The sequence below is a fragment of the Pleurodeles waltl genome, chromosome 7, assembly GCF_031143425.1.
Source record: "Pleurodeles waltl isolate 20211129_DDA chromosome 7, aPleWal1.hap1.20221129, whole genome shotgun sequence".
NCBI classification, from domain to species: domain Eukaryota; kingdom Metazoa; phylum Chordata; class Amphibia; order Caudata; family Salamandridae; genus Pleurodeles; species Pleurodeles waltl.
The window spans coordinates 83,311,400-83,327,617 of NC_090446.1; the positions used below are offsets into that span (position 1 = coordinate 83,311,400).

General features: G+C 46.7%; 1 protein-coding gene across 1 annotated transcript in view; it reads left to right on the forward strand.

Moving 5' to 3' along the window:
• The window catches only part of GNB3 (G protein subunit beta 3), a 76,254-nt gene that overhangs the window by 55,436 nt on the left and 4,600 nt on the right, over positions 1 to 16,218 (forward strand). Inside the window, exons 6-8 of the mRNA XM_069243056.1 lie at positions 1,609 to 1,771; positions 8,495 to 8,561; positions 15,799 to 16,000. Coding sequence (XP_069099157.1) covers positions 1,609 to 1,771; positions 8,495 to 8,561; positions 15,799 to 16,000 — 432 coding nt within the window. The remainder of the gene's footprint in view (positions 1 to 1,608; positions 1,772 to 8,494; positions 8,562 to 15,798; positions 16,001 to 16,218) is intronic.

Consider the following 16,218-nt stretch of genomic DNA (forward strand, 5'->3'; position numbering starts at 1 on the left):
CCTGCTCTTTAATCAGCAACCATGGTAGGGCTCCAGATTCACCATTATGGTTCAGTTCTGTTCACCCCTGTGTCTTAGGGCATCCACTGTGGCAGCCTAATACATGTGATCTGTGATCCCAGAAATAAAAGCCAGCAAGTTAATTGACCCCTCTGATTTCTTCATTAGGCTGGCATCTAAGGAAGGACTTTAAGGTGGCTCAACACCTGACTGCCCAGAGACATTTTCGAGTTTGATTGTTTTTTTACTAAGGGAAACACAAAGACCAAAGAAGGTTCAGGCTTCAGGAAAACCAGAAGGGTGGCAGGCAAAAATAGTGGTGGCAAAAAAGTGGTGGCCTACAGCCTTAATTGGAAGGGGCAAGAATGGCGCTGTTGCACAAAAGTCCAAAGAGAGGATCATAAAGTTCACGCTGTTGCACCAGATACAGAGGTCACACTTACTCTATCCGTACAGCCAGGGTCCTCCACCGTCTAGAATATGGAGCATTCTTACACCATCCTGCGAAGAGAGAGCATACTTACTCCATCCAAGCAACATATGTACACCATCCACCAGAGACACAGGACACCCTACTCTATCCGTACATCCAGGGCTTCTGCACCATCTTCTGCACTGGGTTCTCCCATATCATTTTACAATATCAGCCTCATTCCTGCATCCTCCTCTGTATCCAGTGATCCCACACCACCCCAATGAGAGAAGGAAGACTTACACAATACACACCATCAGCAATCTTTTATGGTCCGTCAATGGTGCCACTCCTACACCAACCTCCAGCCCTTTCTCAACCTCACAGTGTCCATCCATGGAACCAGGACCCCATTGTCATACCTATAATGATCACTCCTGTATCATTCTTCAAGACAGCAAAAACCCTGCACCATCCTCTGCATTTAGTGCTACTACACCATCCCCCATAGATAAAGCACTTACATCACGCCCACTATTAGCAAACATGTACCTTCCCACAAAGGCAGCACTTCTACAGGAAACACCTACAGCCAGCTCCATTACAACCTCAAAACCCCTCCACCCCAACAAGGCAAGATCACTACTACACCAACTCCATCAGGGCACACTCTTACACCATCCTGCAAAGAGGGAGCATCCTTACCCCCATCCATGACGTCAGGGCTCAATCACCATCTCCTTTACCTGAGACTCCTGTATCATCGCACAACTTCAGCACCATGTCTGCATCCTCCTGTGTACCCACTGCTCCTACACCACCTCCAAAGCCAGAGCTCTTACACCAGACCCACCACTACCAGTCTGTTCCTTCCCGCAAGAGCTGTGCTCCTAAACAAAGGTAAATATCTAACCCATCCTCAACTCCTCAGACCCACTCTGACACATCTCTAAGAGAGAGTACTCTCCCACCATCCACCAAAGAGACCACACCTAAACTAAAGTCCAGAGAGAGTGCAATATAGAGATCATTTTTACACCATCCACCATGAAAAGGTCTCCTGTGTCTTCCCTCAGGACACTGCTGTGTGAACTGCCACGCCCCTACACCACCTCAATCTTCCTACATCTGGCAACCTTGCCCCGCCCGCATCAACAGATTTCATAACATAGCTCTGATGTAAATGTCGCTTGCAGGTGCACGCCATCCCACTGCGCTCCTCCTGGGTCATGACCTGTTCCTACGCGCCTTCCGGGAACTTTGTTGCATGTGGTGGATTGGACAACATGTGCTCCATCTACAACCTCAAGACGCGAGAGGGCAATGTCAAAGTCAGCAGGGAGCTGGCTGCGCACACAGGTGAGGACCTCGGTGACGGTGATGCTGAACGCATGGTGTATCCCACGTGACTTACAATGACCATAGTGTGATGGAACACAAGGTGTCCCCCATAATCATGGCTCCACCAAACATTAGACTGCTGCCAGTAATCACGACAAGTCGAATCTAAGACGGCTCTCAATAACCAGGGTCTGGTAATGGACAAGTATGCCTAATGGTTGAGACCCCAATTTTTTACCCGTGGACCATGGATTGGACCTGAGTTCTAATCCGTGCTCCGGCCGTGACAGAAAATCATGTGTTTCTGGGCAAATCACTTCATCTGTAGGCACCTAAATAAAAAAATAACATATGTAAAAAGCAAAGCAACACTAGCTATATTAAATGTAAAGTCATTTTGGAAGTTAAATGTTTACATCTCCAACTCATGTACACGGTCTTGTTTGTGCTCCCAGCACCGCCATTATTATGCAGAGCTCTGTTGCTATCCATCAGGGTCCATGACCTTTCAGCAATATTGACTCACAGTTTACTCTGATTTCCAAGATTCTGACAGACCAGAGTCTGGTTCAGTTAATGAGCTGGTGGTATATTTGTGATTCTGTTGTTGTGTCGATAGATGTGTTTTAATAATGACCACACCTGGACCTTTAATATGGATAACCAAGACATTGGCCTGGAGTGGTGGGAGTTGAGAGGTGGCACAACCCTTACATTATATATAGGATATCCTCTAATTCACCCTGACTGGATACCTTGTTGTAGGAGGCTGGCCTGGCTTGTAGTGGGTACCAGAGGTACTTACACCTTGTGCCAGGTCCAGGTATCCCTTATTAGTGTAGAAGAGGTGTTTCTAGCAGCTTAGGCTGATAGAAGGTAGCTATAGCAAAGCAGCTTAGGCTGAACTAGGAGACATGTAAAGCTCCTACTATACCACTGGTGTCATATGCACAATATCATAAGAAAACACAATACACAGAAGTACTAAAAATAAAGGTACTTTATTTTTATGACAATATGCCAAAAGTATCTCAGTGAGTACCCTCAGTATGAGGATAAGTTATATACACAAGATATATGTACACAACCCAAAATTAGGTAAGTAATAGCAAGAAAAGTCATGCAAGCAGTGTAGAATTACAGTAGATTGCAATAGGAGCACATAGGTACAGGGGCAACACAAACCATTTACTCCAAAAGTGGAATGCGAACCACAAATTGACCCCAAACCTCTGTGAGCTTGTAGAGGGTCGCTGGGACTGTAAGAAAACAGTGATGGTTAGAAAAATAGCTCACCCCAAGACCCTGAAAAGTAGGTGTAAAATGTACCTACTACCCCAAGAGAGCACAGAAGTCATGATAGGGGGTTTCTGCAGGAAGAACAAACACCAGCAATGCAACAACAGTGGATTTCCGGACCTGAGTACCTGTAAGACAAGGGGACCAAGTCCAATAGTCGCGACAGTGTCGAGAGTGGGCAGGAGCCCAGGAAATGCCAGTTGAGGGTGCAAGGAAGCTGCCACCGGTTGGAAGAAGCTTGGAGTTCAGCAATTAAGAAGAGAGCTAGGGACTTCTCCTTTGGAAGACTGATGTCCCACGTCGCAATGAAGCTTGCAGAGGTGTTCCCACGCAGAAAGACCGCAAACAAGCCTTGCTAGCTGCAAGGGTTGCAGTAGAGGTTTTTGGGTGCTGCTGTGGCCCAGGAGGGACCAGGATGTCGCCACTTGGAGGAGGAGACAGAGGGGATGCCCAGCAACCCAGGGAGCCCTCACAAAAGCAGGCAGCACCCGCAGAAGTACCTGAACAGGCACATGGAAGAAAAGTGAACTGGAGTCCACCCGAAGTCACAAAAGGGAGTCCCACGACGCCGGAGGACAACTCAGAAGGTTGTGCACTGCAGGAAGGAGTGTCGGGGACCCAGGCTTGGCTGTGCACGAAGGAAATCCTGGAAGAGTGCACAGGAGCCGGAGCAGCTGCAAATCATGCGGTACCCAGCAATGCAGTCTAGCGTGGGGAGGCAAGGACTTACCTCCACCAAACTTGGACTGAAGAGTCACTGGACTGTGGGAGTCACCTGGACAGAGTTGCTGAGTTCCAGGGACCACGCTCGTCGGACTGAGAGGGGACCCAGAGAACCAGTGATGCAGTCTTTTGGTGCCTGCGGTTGCAGGGGGAAGATTCCGTCGACCCACGGGAGATTTCTTCAGAGCTCCTGGTGCATGGAGGAGGCAGGCTACCCCCAGAGCATGCACCACCTGGAAACAGTCGAGAAAGCCGGCAGGATGAAGCGATACAAGGTTGCTAGTAGTCGTCTTGCTACTTTGTTGCGGTTTTGCAGGCGTCCTGAGCAGTCAGCGGTCGATCCTTTGGCAGAAGGTGAAGAGGGAGATGCAGAGGAACTCTGGTGAGCTCTTGCATTCGTTATCTAAAGAATTCCCCAAAGCAGCGACCCTAAATAGCCAGAAAAGGAGGTTTGGCTACCAAGTGAGGAGGATTGGCTACCAAGAGAGGTAAGAGCCTATCAGAAGGAGCCTCTGACGTCACCTGCTGGCACTGGTCACTCAGAGCTGTCCAGTGTGCCACAAACACCTCTGTTTCCAAGATGGCAGAGGTCTGGGACACACTGGAGGAGCTCTGGGCACCTCCCCTGGGAGGTGCAGGTCAGGGGAGTGGTCACTCCCCTTTCCTTTGTCCAGTTTCACGCCAGAGCAGGGCTGGGGGATCCCTAAACCGGTGTAGACTGGCTTATGCAGAGATGGGCTCCATCTGTGCCCATCAAAGCATTTCCAGAGGCTGGGGGAGGCTACTCCTCCCCAGCCCTGACACCTATTTCCAAAGGGAGAGGGTGTTACACCCTCTCTCAGAGGAAATCCTTTGTTCTGCCTTCCTGGGCCAGGGCAGCCTGGACCCCAGGAGGGTAGAAACCTGTCTGAGGGGTTGGCAGCAGCTGCAGTGGAGACCCTGAAAAGGCAGTTTGGCAGTACCAGGGTCTGTGCTACAGACCACTGGGATCATGGGATTGTGCCAACTATGCCAGGAGGGCATAGAGGGGGCAATTCCATGATCTTAGACATGTTACATGGTCATGTTCGGAGTTACCATTGTGACGCTGTACATAGGTAAGTGACCTATGTACTGTGCACGCGTGTAATGGTGTCCCCGCACTCACAAAGTCCGGGGAATTTGCCCTGAACGATGTGGGGGCACCTTGGCTAGTGCCAGGGTGCCCACACACTAAGTAACTTTGCACCCAACCTTTACCAGGTGAAGGTTAGACAGATAGGTGACTTATAAGTTACTTAAGTGCTGTGGTAAATGGCTGTGAAATAACGTGGACGTTATTTCACCCAGGCTGCAGTGGCAGGCCTGTGTAAGAATTGTCAGAGCTCCCTACGGGTGGTAAAAGAAATGCTGCAGCCCATAGGGATCTCCTGGAACCCCAATACCCTGGGTACCTCAGTACCATATACTAGGGAATTATATGGGTGTACCTGTATGCCAATGTGAATTGGTAAATTTAGTCACTAGCATGTTAGTGAGAAATTTGGAAAGCAGAGAGAGCATAACCACTGAGGTTCTGGTTAGCAGAGCCTCAGTGAGACAGTTAGGCATCACACAGGGAACACATACAGGGCACATACTTATGAGCACTGGAGCCCTGCCTGGCAGGGTCCCAGTGACACATAGACTAAAACAACATATATACAGTGAAATATGGGGGTAACATGCCAGGCAAGATGGTACTTTCCTACACTTGTTGTCATCAGGTTGTGATGAAACACCAAGCTATTATCTCTTTAAAACGTTGCAGAAAGAATGATGTATTGAGTCACAGTCTGCGAGGAGTATGCATCTCAAATGGGCCAACCAAGTACATTTCCCTTTTGCTTTGAGCCATGTCTAAGCTCTCTTAAACCTTTATATGTCAAAAGAAAGGCAGATGATTTACAAAACAATTCTTTTGAACCATATCTATGTACGACAACAGTTACTAGATTGTTGCTTTTACGTACTTCCCAAGCAGCCAAAAGACAGCTTCAGGGCGCTATTGAAAAGATAACATAAAATCTTTGGTCAGGTACAAGTCACACTTTGTTTTATTGTGCACTTGACATAACCTGTTAAATTTCACATATAAATGATAACAGCATGAGGTAAAGTCTTCTCTAGGCAATCTCTCCATCCCTTAATTTGTGTTTCATTGTGTGTGGCTGATTCAAACATCTTCATTATTATTTTGTACAGTGCTTAATTTGTGAACAAATAAGTGCCAGGATCCTTCTCAGGAGGCCACCGCAGCATGCACCACCAATTGGCCCTGCCAGTGCTGCCAATAACAGTACCAACACAACTACTGAGCATCACTCTCATCCAAGACTTCAGACTATTCCAGGCCCCTAAAGCTATAAGAATGGCCTGGAAGGCAGACTTTAGTCATTTTTAAGGTACATTCAATTAACAAACAGCTGTTATGCTTGTCTCTAAATTGGATAAACAGCACCACCATGTGGCAGACTATCATTAGAGCCATGTGTTGACAATTACATGTCAGTGCCGAGCACCAGTAACCACTGGCTCAACTTAAGCACTGATTTTCTATTATGTTAACCTTCACAGCTGTAAAGTGGTTACTTCTTCACAAAAACTAATTCTAAGAAAGCAGTTCTTAACCTGTGGTCCCGGGAACCCAGAGGAGTCTGTAACACCTGCTTAGGGGGTCTGTCACAGCTAAGAAAGTTAAATAATATTAATAGATTAATAAAGCATATATAAGTAAAGATGCAAAATCGAAAACTGGAAATTTTAACACGCTCTGTAAATGTCAAGGAATTTGAAATGTGGGGCTAAAAGTTGAGTTGGTATCCTCAGACTGGTTCATGGGAGCAGTGCAAGTGAATTAAACAGAATACAGCCTGGACAATGGGTGGCTTCAGCCAAATTTAGAAAAGCTCCACCCTTCCCGTTAAAATGTAAATTCTGATTATATATGTTTGTGAATTCAATAGAGTATTTTATTGTTTGATGTATTGTTTTGCAGTTCAAACCATCAAAGTTCTTTAGGCTGGGTTTATCGGCTTCCAGTAATGATTCAGTGGGGGTCCCTGGATTCCATTAATGAGTCAGCGGGGTCCCTGGATTCCATTAATGATTCAGCGGGGTCCCTGGATTCCATTAATGAGTCAGCGGGGTCCCTGGATTCTAGTAATGATTCAGTGGGGGTCCCTGGATTCCATTAATGATTCAGCGGGGTCCCTGGATTCCATTAATGAGTCAGCGGGGTCCCTGGATTCCAGTAATGATTCAGTGGGGGTCCCTGGATTCCAGTAATGATTCAGTGGGGGTCCCTGGATTCCATTAATGAGTCAGCGGGGTCCCTGAAATTCCAGCAATTATTAAGTGGGGATCCACAAAAGTAAAAGAACACTGGTGGAAGGTGCTGAATATGACCAGAATACACACCCTTTTCCTGCCCAGTGTCCACAATGGCCTTTATGAACTCTAAACATCATGACATGCACACCATGGGCTGGTCCCTGGAGAACCACCTATGAGTGGAGGTTCCCCTTCTCTCGGTAATTGCTGCAGGGTTTTTAGGCACTGTGTAGGAGTGGGTGTCCTGGTCTGCCAGCTGTCCATCTAATGGCAGATGTGTGTGTCTTAGCAGCACAAGTACCGTTACCCATATAATGCCTGTGAACACTCAAAATCAGGTAGGCCTAAGGGGAACAGACTGTGTTATAATATTGCTGGTGATAATGTCAGATGACCCATGCTTGTGTTAATGTTTTGTATTGTAACATTTCTATAGCATTATACTACCCCTGTGTGGGCCACAGAAGCGCTTGCCTACATGGGTAGCACGCTACACCGTAGACTATTTGTGGGCCGAAGGATTTTGCCTTTGTATTTTATCCTATGTGGGAAGTGTTTCAATGTGGTGTGTGATGGCCACTGAGGTGCAGTTATCATGGTTGGGGATGCTGCACAGTGTGATGGACACAGAAGTGTGAGAGAAAGGCACGCACTTGATGGTTTTCAGTAAGTTGGCAGCTTTGAGCAGCTCTGCAGGTCCCCTTATGATATTGCCAAAGTTCAGTAAGATGGTTACCACACGGGGTTTCAGGGAGGTCCATTTAGAGAGTTTTATTTATGGTTCTGAGTAACCCAGGAGGAGGGAGAGAAGGTGCGGAGATCTGCTGGGGTGTACCTGGTTACAATCATCCCATGGCTGATTGTAAGTTTCTAGTTAGTTGGGACCTGCAGTGGTGGACTCAAGTCCTCCGTTGGCCAGTGGAATGTGGCAGATCTCTTCAGTTATTCCAAATTGTTGCAAATTTTGGAAATCTGGGAAACCAAAAAAGCAATGTTTTTGAGAGAATACTTGCACAGGTGCAAGCAATCCATTTTTACTGGGCGGGTAAAACATGGTACAAAGTAAACTTGTTGCAATGAGTGGAAATTTCAAATAATGCCATTACGGAATGGAACCCAAAGGAGATCTACAAAGGTTTGTGCTGCATTAAATAACAAATGAGACTCTGTGGTCAGAGTCGATGGCCTGCACTTCATCGTGCTCAGAAGGATGAAACCCTGACCTGCAAAGTACAAACAGGTCTCTGCAGAATACCCTTTGAACTATTTTACCGTCTTAAAATCAAACGAAAAGGGTACAACTTCACTGTACTAAAAAGAATAAACAAATGCTAAAGTAAAGCAAATATTGTTGACTCTCTCCCACAGGCTATTTATCCTGTTGCAGATTCCTGGATGATAACCAGATAGTGACCAGCTCAGGAGACACCACCTGGTAAGGAATGTGGAAAATAAAATGCTACCAGCAGCAGCACTAGCTAGGGTAACTCAGAATATACCACCTCAGAGGAAGGGGGGCAGGTGTGGTGAGTCCAGACATTTCACTTTGAACTGAATATGGAGGAGGGGATGGTAACTGAGTATCTACAGCTAGTAGGATGCCGACAGGTAGACTAACTCGGCAGTTACTACCGCTTAAGGAAACAGAGCGTGTAAGGAGCCGGGCTTCCGGTAGGATAGGTAACATTGTTCTCTGCCATGAACCCCCTCAAGTGGCACCGCTGCACGTGTGTCCCTGGCTTGCACCATTCTGTAAATATTGGGCACACTCCCAGATGCACGTGTTAAACTTATGATAGGCCCCTTCACGCTTCAGTATCAATCTAAATATCTCCATTCCGGTTTCAAACTGTCCCTCGTGCATCTCCCAAATGAAACACACTCACAAGCAGCCTGGAGCTGCAGCCGGAAGTGCTTAATTTGTACATAAATAACTTAAGGCCAGGGCCGAATATATGCCCTGGAAGCCACCGCAGCTTTCACATGCCAGTACCAATGGTACCTGCTCCTCATCACACTCCCAGGAACGTGACAATTTGTAATACCGTAGGTCACCCAAAGCTGTAAGAATAGTGTGGACGCAGTGGTATTATTAATTTAATGTATGTTTGCAACTTTTAAACACGTTTCTAATTTTATCTGTTTACAAAAATAGACGGACAGTGCCACCATGTGGTGGAATGTTATAAAAATGTGCTGATGTCAAAAACAAGTGCTGGTGTTGAGCCCCGGTAAACACTGTCACAAATTAAGCACTACGGACTAGTCCCTTTAGCACACCCACAGCCCTAAGGAAAGCCTGGTAGAAACAGAGGCTCGAGTTACACATTCACACTCATACTGCTTCTCACTCTGTACACCTTTTTCGCTTATTCACACCAGTGAGGCAGCATCATCCACTCCATGTATGGCAGAGGCTCCTCCAGCATCACTCACTAATGGCCTTTCCCAGGGGTGTTCTGGGCCACCTCTGGGCAGGGAGGCAGGAACACTAAGACACAAATCACCATGAGAACAAGTGTGGGAATAGTCCCTACTTTGCCTCCCCCAGGGCCACCTGCAATGGCTGTGGGCTTGAACCCCCTCAAGAGTTTTAATTTCCTTTCCATCCCACCTCTGTGGGCCTGGTGAAAACCAACTCCACAACATGAAGCCATTAGCTGTGACTCGATGAGGCCACAGCCAAGCTATGGGACATTCGAGAGGGCACCTGCCACCACACCTTCACTAGGCATGGAGCAGCCAATTTTATTGATAAAAACACCATCTGAGATTGCAAAAGAACAGTGCAAAATATTCAATATTACACATTAATATACTTTAAAAAATATAAATATACAGTAACAGGCCTGTTCAGGAGGAGGAGATATGATTGACATGTGAACATCACTTGATGATTTTACCACATTGTTAAGGAATAGTGGTGTAAAGACATGCTTCACTGTAACTTTAGAGCTAAGAAATCAAATAACAAGTGATCAAGATCTTGAACAGCAGCTTCACAAAGGGATGACAACCACTGACCATGGGTAGGTCTGTTCAAGCTAGTGCTACAGCCTCCAGTGGTAGACCTCATGTTCTCAACAAGTCTTCTAGTCTTCTGGTCCAACAGAAAAGCAAGACAGAATTGCATTCTACCTAACAAGGCCAAACCTAATGCGATCTTATAGTGTTCACTTTTTAAGGTAATTGTTATTTGTTTTATAACTTACTTGTGGAATTGCCCTTTTATTTTAATAAGGTTTTATTGAGATTAAAAGAGATGACAACACAATCCTAAAAAACAGTTCTTTTTTCACATGCAACCCCAGCGAACTATCATTGGAGTTTAACAAAAAGAACCCCCAATAGATCACTGCCTGCCGGGGCCCTGGAAAAAGTACCAGCCAGACCCAACTCAAGATGTAATACCCGGACCTACCGACCATAGTGAACATAATGTTTTCTCTTAAAACTTAAACTTCGCACTTGTATAATGCACTACTCACCCGTTAGGGTCTCAAGGCGCTGTACACAACCCACTGTGGAACCCTTCCTTGCTTTTCCCTGTGAGGCGCCCACTCCTGAGCAACCCCCAGGGTGAAGCCAGGCATCCAAGCGCTGTCAGGGCCATTGTGGAGATTAAGCAAGATATTGCCCAGAGTTACAGAGTGGGGCCCATTAATTAGATTAGGAACAGAGGCAAGAATTATCTAGTCCAAGGGAATTGAGCCCAAGACCCACTGAGGCGGAAATTGAACCCTGGTCCCGGGACAGATCTCTGCATCAGAGGTCTGCCACTCTAACCATTGTGCCACACTTCTCCTCTTTTCTGAAACCTAGACCAGGCCTCCATTGGAATTTATCCAGCTCTACACAAGGGCCTAGAAGGAATTGTAACTTAATAGATATGAATTAGATGCTTACAGTGTCCTTTCTCAAGAACTGTATGTTGGGAGCTCATAGTACCCACCTCATTGGCCGTGGCCCTACCATTCCCAGGTTCATTAACACTCTGCTTAGTACTCAAACCATGTGAGAATATTCCCCCCAAAGAAGAATAGGCCTTCATACTTTCTAGTCTATCCTCTATTAATGAGCCCAACCTTAGCCTTTAACACAAAAATCTTTAAGAAGGGATTGGTAGCAAAATGAGACATTTGATCCTAAATGACTTGGAGGCCAATCGGAGAAAGACCAAACAGAATCAAATCATCTGCATGCACTCAAGTGCGGATTGAGTATGATCTTGGTTGTGGAGGAAAGCTGTTTGAATAAGTAAATATTTTTAGGAAATCCTGGAGGTGTAGTGAGAACAGTAGGCGAGCTAAGAGATGGACCTGTTTAGGCCATTCCATGTTTCTGTACATGAGGAAAGTACCCTTCCTCCTCCCAGTAATTAACTTTCACCAAGTAGAGGAATGTAGACCAATAATTACTTTAAAAATGACTACAGCTATCTCAAGTACAATCATTTTTTCTTAACAGGTAGATCTGTCAACTCGGTCGAAAGCTGTCGAGAAATCAATTCAAACAGTGTAGTCCATCTGTCCCTTACTGCTCCTATACAGCTCTAGTACGGTTTGTGCTATAGGTATATCATCAAGTGTTGAGCAATTTGATTTAAATTCTGACTGTTTACACAAATTATGTCTTTCTTACTAGCCCTAAGTCTGAAGATACTCCTAAAAGGACGTAGCAAATATCTTCCCACTGAATCTAAAAGTGCCATCTGCTTATAGTTTAGTGGTAACTTTTGGAAACTCTTTTTAGGTCTCGCCTGTGACAGCACGTACACTCTTGTTTGCGAGAGATATTGTGTTCTGTAAGGGGTCTGGAGCCCGCCGACTGCTTAGAGCCCACCCACTGCTTACCATTCATAGGTTTCTTTGCCACTCTTATTTGGGGCCTTGCAATTGGCCAGCACATGCTGGCCTCACTTCCTCTTCTTTCGTGTGGAGCATGGGCCAAGTACTGATTACCTCATCTTGATTACCATCCTTCCACTGCTCCCACTGTGATTGAGGCATTATTTTTCTTTTTTTCATCACAACAGTAGTGTTGCTCTTCCTTTCCACCCGCTTGTTTGTGTTGCTTATTCTCTCCCACTCTGCCAATTGTCAATGTTGCTTCTTCCCTATCTCCTCACATGCTCCCATTGTCTGTGCTGCCTCTTCCCTCCCACACTCCACACTCCTTTTGTTTGTCTTGCTTCTTCCCTCCCAACTCACACTCTCTCATTGTCTGTGTTGTTCCTGCCCCCACTCTCCATAGGAAAAAAAGCACTATGTCACAGCCAACATTGACCACATCATAATGCTTTTCACCCCATCCCGTTACCCTTTTACCATCCACCCTCACTCCTGTTGTCTGTGTTGCCTCTTCCCTCCTACCCTCCCACCTGTTGTCCATGTTTCCCGCCTCATACCCACCCTAAGAAGAAAAGAGGGGCTGTTGCACAACCAGTGCTGGTGGTGTCATAGTGCTTTTTTCTAACATTTAGGCAAGCTGCTGCACCACATGGCTAAAATACATTGGATAAACCAATGGATCTCACATTTGCTTTACCAGTGCTTGTTAATAATTATTTTACCCAAGGAGTTTGATATAATTCCATTTTATAGCAATGTTGAAACAGCAGGACTTATCGGTTACGCCATAAACTGTGACCCTTGTTAACTACCGCTGTAGGGATCGCACTAGGACCCATCACCCGTTAATTTATAGCTCCATGGATAAATATTGCACTCTCTTTGCCATTGTTGGAGATACCAAAGGAAACTATGAAGTGGAGTTCAGGCTCTGGAGGCAGTAAGCATAGCCCTTTTGGTTGTTAGATGCACATTGATTGAAAACTGCTGCAGCACTGCAGTTCAAGAGGTTTTTACTCTGATTGCACAAGACCTGCCTATGATGCACCAGAATTGTCTAGAGAAGTTTTATTGAGTTGCACTAAGCAAATAGTTCCATAACCAGTCTGCCTATGTTCTTTTCAGTGAAATTCAATGTTCTTAGAAATAGGGTTTCTGGTTGGCTAAGATAGGTGCCCAAGCCAGGCAGTAACCACCACTCTAGTCAGGGTAAGGGAGCTACACACCTAAGATAACCCCTGCCCACCCCCTTGGTAGCTTGGCCAGAGCAGTCAGGCTTATCCCAGAGGCAATGTGTAAACCCGTTGCACAACTCACACAACCCAGTGACACAATAAAGACACAACAAAAGAGAATCCACACAATGCCATATATATAAAAATATGAAATATATTGTGCACAAATTATAAACTACTAAAACAATATCTGTAATTACTATGTATAACGTGCAGTTCTGACTTAGGCCGTCATTATGACATTGGCGGTAAGTACCGCCACGGCGATGGCCGCCAAAAGACCGTCACCGCGGCTAACAGTCGTCCGCAGTTCTATGACCACAGCTGGATTTCCGCCACAAGAAGGGCAGAAATCCACCTGTGGTCATGCTGGCTGACAGTGTTAAGGTGGCTCTACTACCACCAGCAGCGCCACACCAGTAGACCGCCGCCAGCCGTATTGTGAAAAATAATACGGCCTGGCGGTGTTCTGCTGGCGGGTGCTGCTGGCGGTGGCAGCGCCCCGTCCCGTCCCCTGCCAGAAGTCCCCCTGGATCCAGGTAAGTCGGGTTTCCGACAGGGGAGTGGGATGGGGGGTGTTGTGTGTGTGCGTGAATGAGAATGTATGTGTAGTGTTGTTTGCGTGCGTGTATGCATGTGTGTGAGTGCGTGTATGAATGGAAATGAGAATGCGTGTAAGTGTGGCAGTGTGTGCCTTTGTGTGCATGAATAAATGAATGCATGCATGTATGTATGCGTGTATGTCTGTGTGAGTGAGTGTGTGTCTGCGTGTGTGTGTGTATATGGGGGGAGGATGGAAGGGAGGGGGAGCATGGATGAAGAGGGGGTGGGGTGTGTCTGGGGAGTGTTGGGGGGAGGGGGCCTACTATCATTACGAACACCACGGAAACCATGGCGGTAGGCAGGGTCATGATACCGCCGGCAGCACAATAGCGGCAGCCGGGCTGGAGATGGTGATCTCCAGCCCGGCTGCTGTTACCGCCATTGCGGTCGGAGTGGTACATTGGCGGGATGTCACAATGTGGCGGTATGTACCGCCAGCCTGTTGGTGGTACTACCGCCACATTATCTCCGACTGCTGGGGTCATAATGACCCACTTAGTTTGCTTTACCAGGCACTATAGAACAAAACATGTCATACACAGTAGGCACTGCGCACATTATGCCAACAGTGAAGTGTTATTTGTTATAGTTATCCTGATATGGAGCTCATTCAAATACAATAGGCCATGTAAGGGCATAGAATGCAGCAGGGTAGAAGTACAATCCATACATTTGCCAAGTGCCCCCAATAGTGCCATTATACCATATCACCATAAATCACTGATGGTTACCCTATCCGACAGAGAACGCGGCGCTCCTGTGTGTCTATTCAGTAAATTACCTAATTATATGGATGTTACATGTATCATCATGGAAACACAGGGCCTGGCCACCTGAGGCCCTTGTAAACCTCATACGGTGCTCAGGCCTCAAGCGTGGGCACAGAGGCACATGGGCACCTATAACCTGTATTCTGATAATTTAGGGAAGGATTGTAGGCCACGGGAGGGGATTCATAGTGTCCCCATCACTGCCCCGTGATCCACGGCCCCCGCCCAGCACACAGGGCCAGGCAGCACACCAAGACAAACCGTGTTGGTTCCTCCTGGCAGTCCAGCAGTGCCAAGGAAGTCCAAATCAGGGAATACTGGCAGCAGGAAAACAAACAGAAAAGCAATCCTGATGAGTCATTGGGACCACCTAGCAGACAACAGGCAGCAGGGCAACAAACAGATGGCAGTCCAGATGAGTCCTTTGTGCAGTCCAGCAGTCCATCCGGCAGAGGTTCAGTTCCATTCCCAAAAAAGGGCTCCAAAATCAGGGGGCAGAGCCCCTCTACTTATACTCAACAATGCCTTTGTTCAGGGTATAACTTCAAAGGGATGCTTTCAAGTGAAGGACAACACCATTTCAACCCAGCCCTGTCTGCAGACATCAGTATGGGGTAATCAGTGCATTGTGTGAGGGCAGGACATATCCTATTGACATGTAAGGGGTGAACAATCCTCCCTCTCCCCAGTCCTCCCTCTCCCCAGCCCAGAATGACTATCAGTATGTAGATGGCTGTTCTGTCACATCCAGCCCTTTCTGCCTTATGGCTGTCTAGAAAGTATGCATCAAGTGGAGCTGTCACTCTGCCCCAGACATGGATTGGAGTCAGGCTGCAAAACACTAGAGTTATAAGCACAGAAAAATGCCCACTTTCTAAAAATGTCATTTCTAAAATAGGAATATAAACTCCACCTACACCAGTAAGCAGGATTTCTCACTACCATTCCACACATACTACCTGTTGAGGAGGAGGGTTAGGTAGTCAACGCAGAAGATGCACCCTGGAGATTGGCCTGAGGCAGTAACCCAGAGGATAGACCCATCAGGGAATAGGACTTACCTTCAGGTTGTCAGTGAAAGGGTGGGTAATCTCACAGATGCTAATACTGTTTGTGAGACAATCGTTCTGTCAACTACTAACAGGTTAAGAGAGGTGATAACGGAGCCTTCTATGCATTAACAATTCATCTATTTCTCTCACCCGCATCATCAGTGCCCTCTGGGATATTGAGACTGGCACGCAGAAGACTGTCTTCCTGGGCCACACCGGGGACTGCATGAGTCTGGCCGTGTCCCCCGACTTCCGGATCTTTGTGTCGGGAGCCTGTGATGCCACAGCCAAGCTATGGGACATTCGGGAGGGCACCTGTCGCCAGACCTTCACAGGGCACGAATCGGACATCAACGCCATCTGTGTAAGTACCAGGCAACAGTTCCAAAGATATTCAGGGAATTAATGCATTATGGCATGAGTCCCAGTGTTGGAAGAGACGTAAGTCAGGATATAGCCATGTCTGTTTTAGTTACACTACCAATGTGAGAAGACCACTTTGGGAAATATGTAACAGACGCACTAGCAGTTCTAGAAGAGGGCAATGATACCTGAAATTAGATACATGACTGTTATATAGGA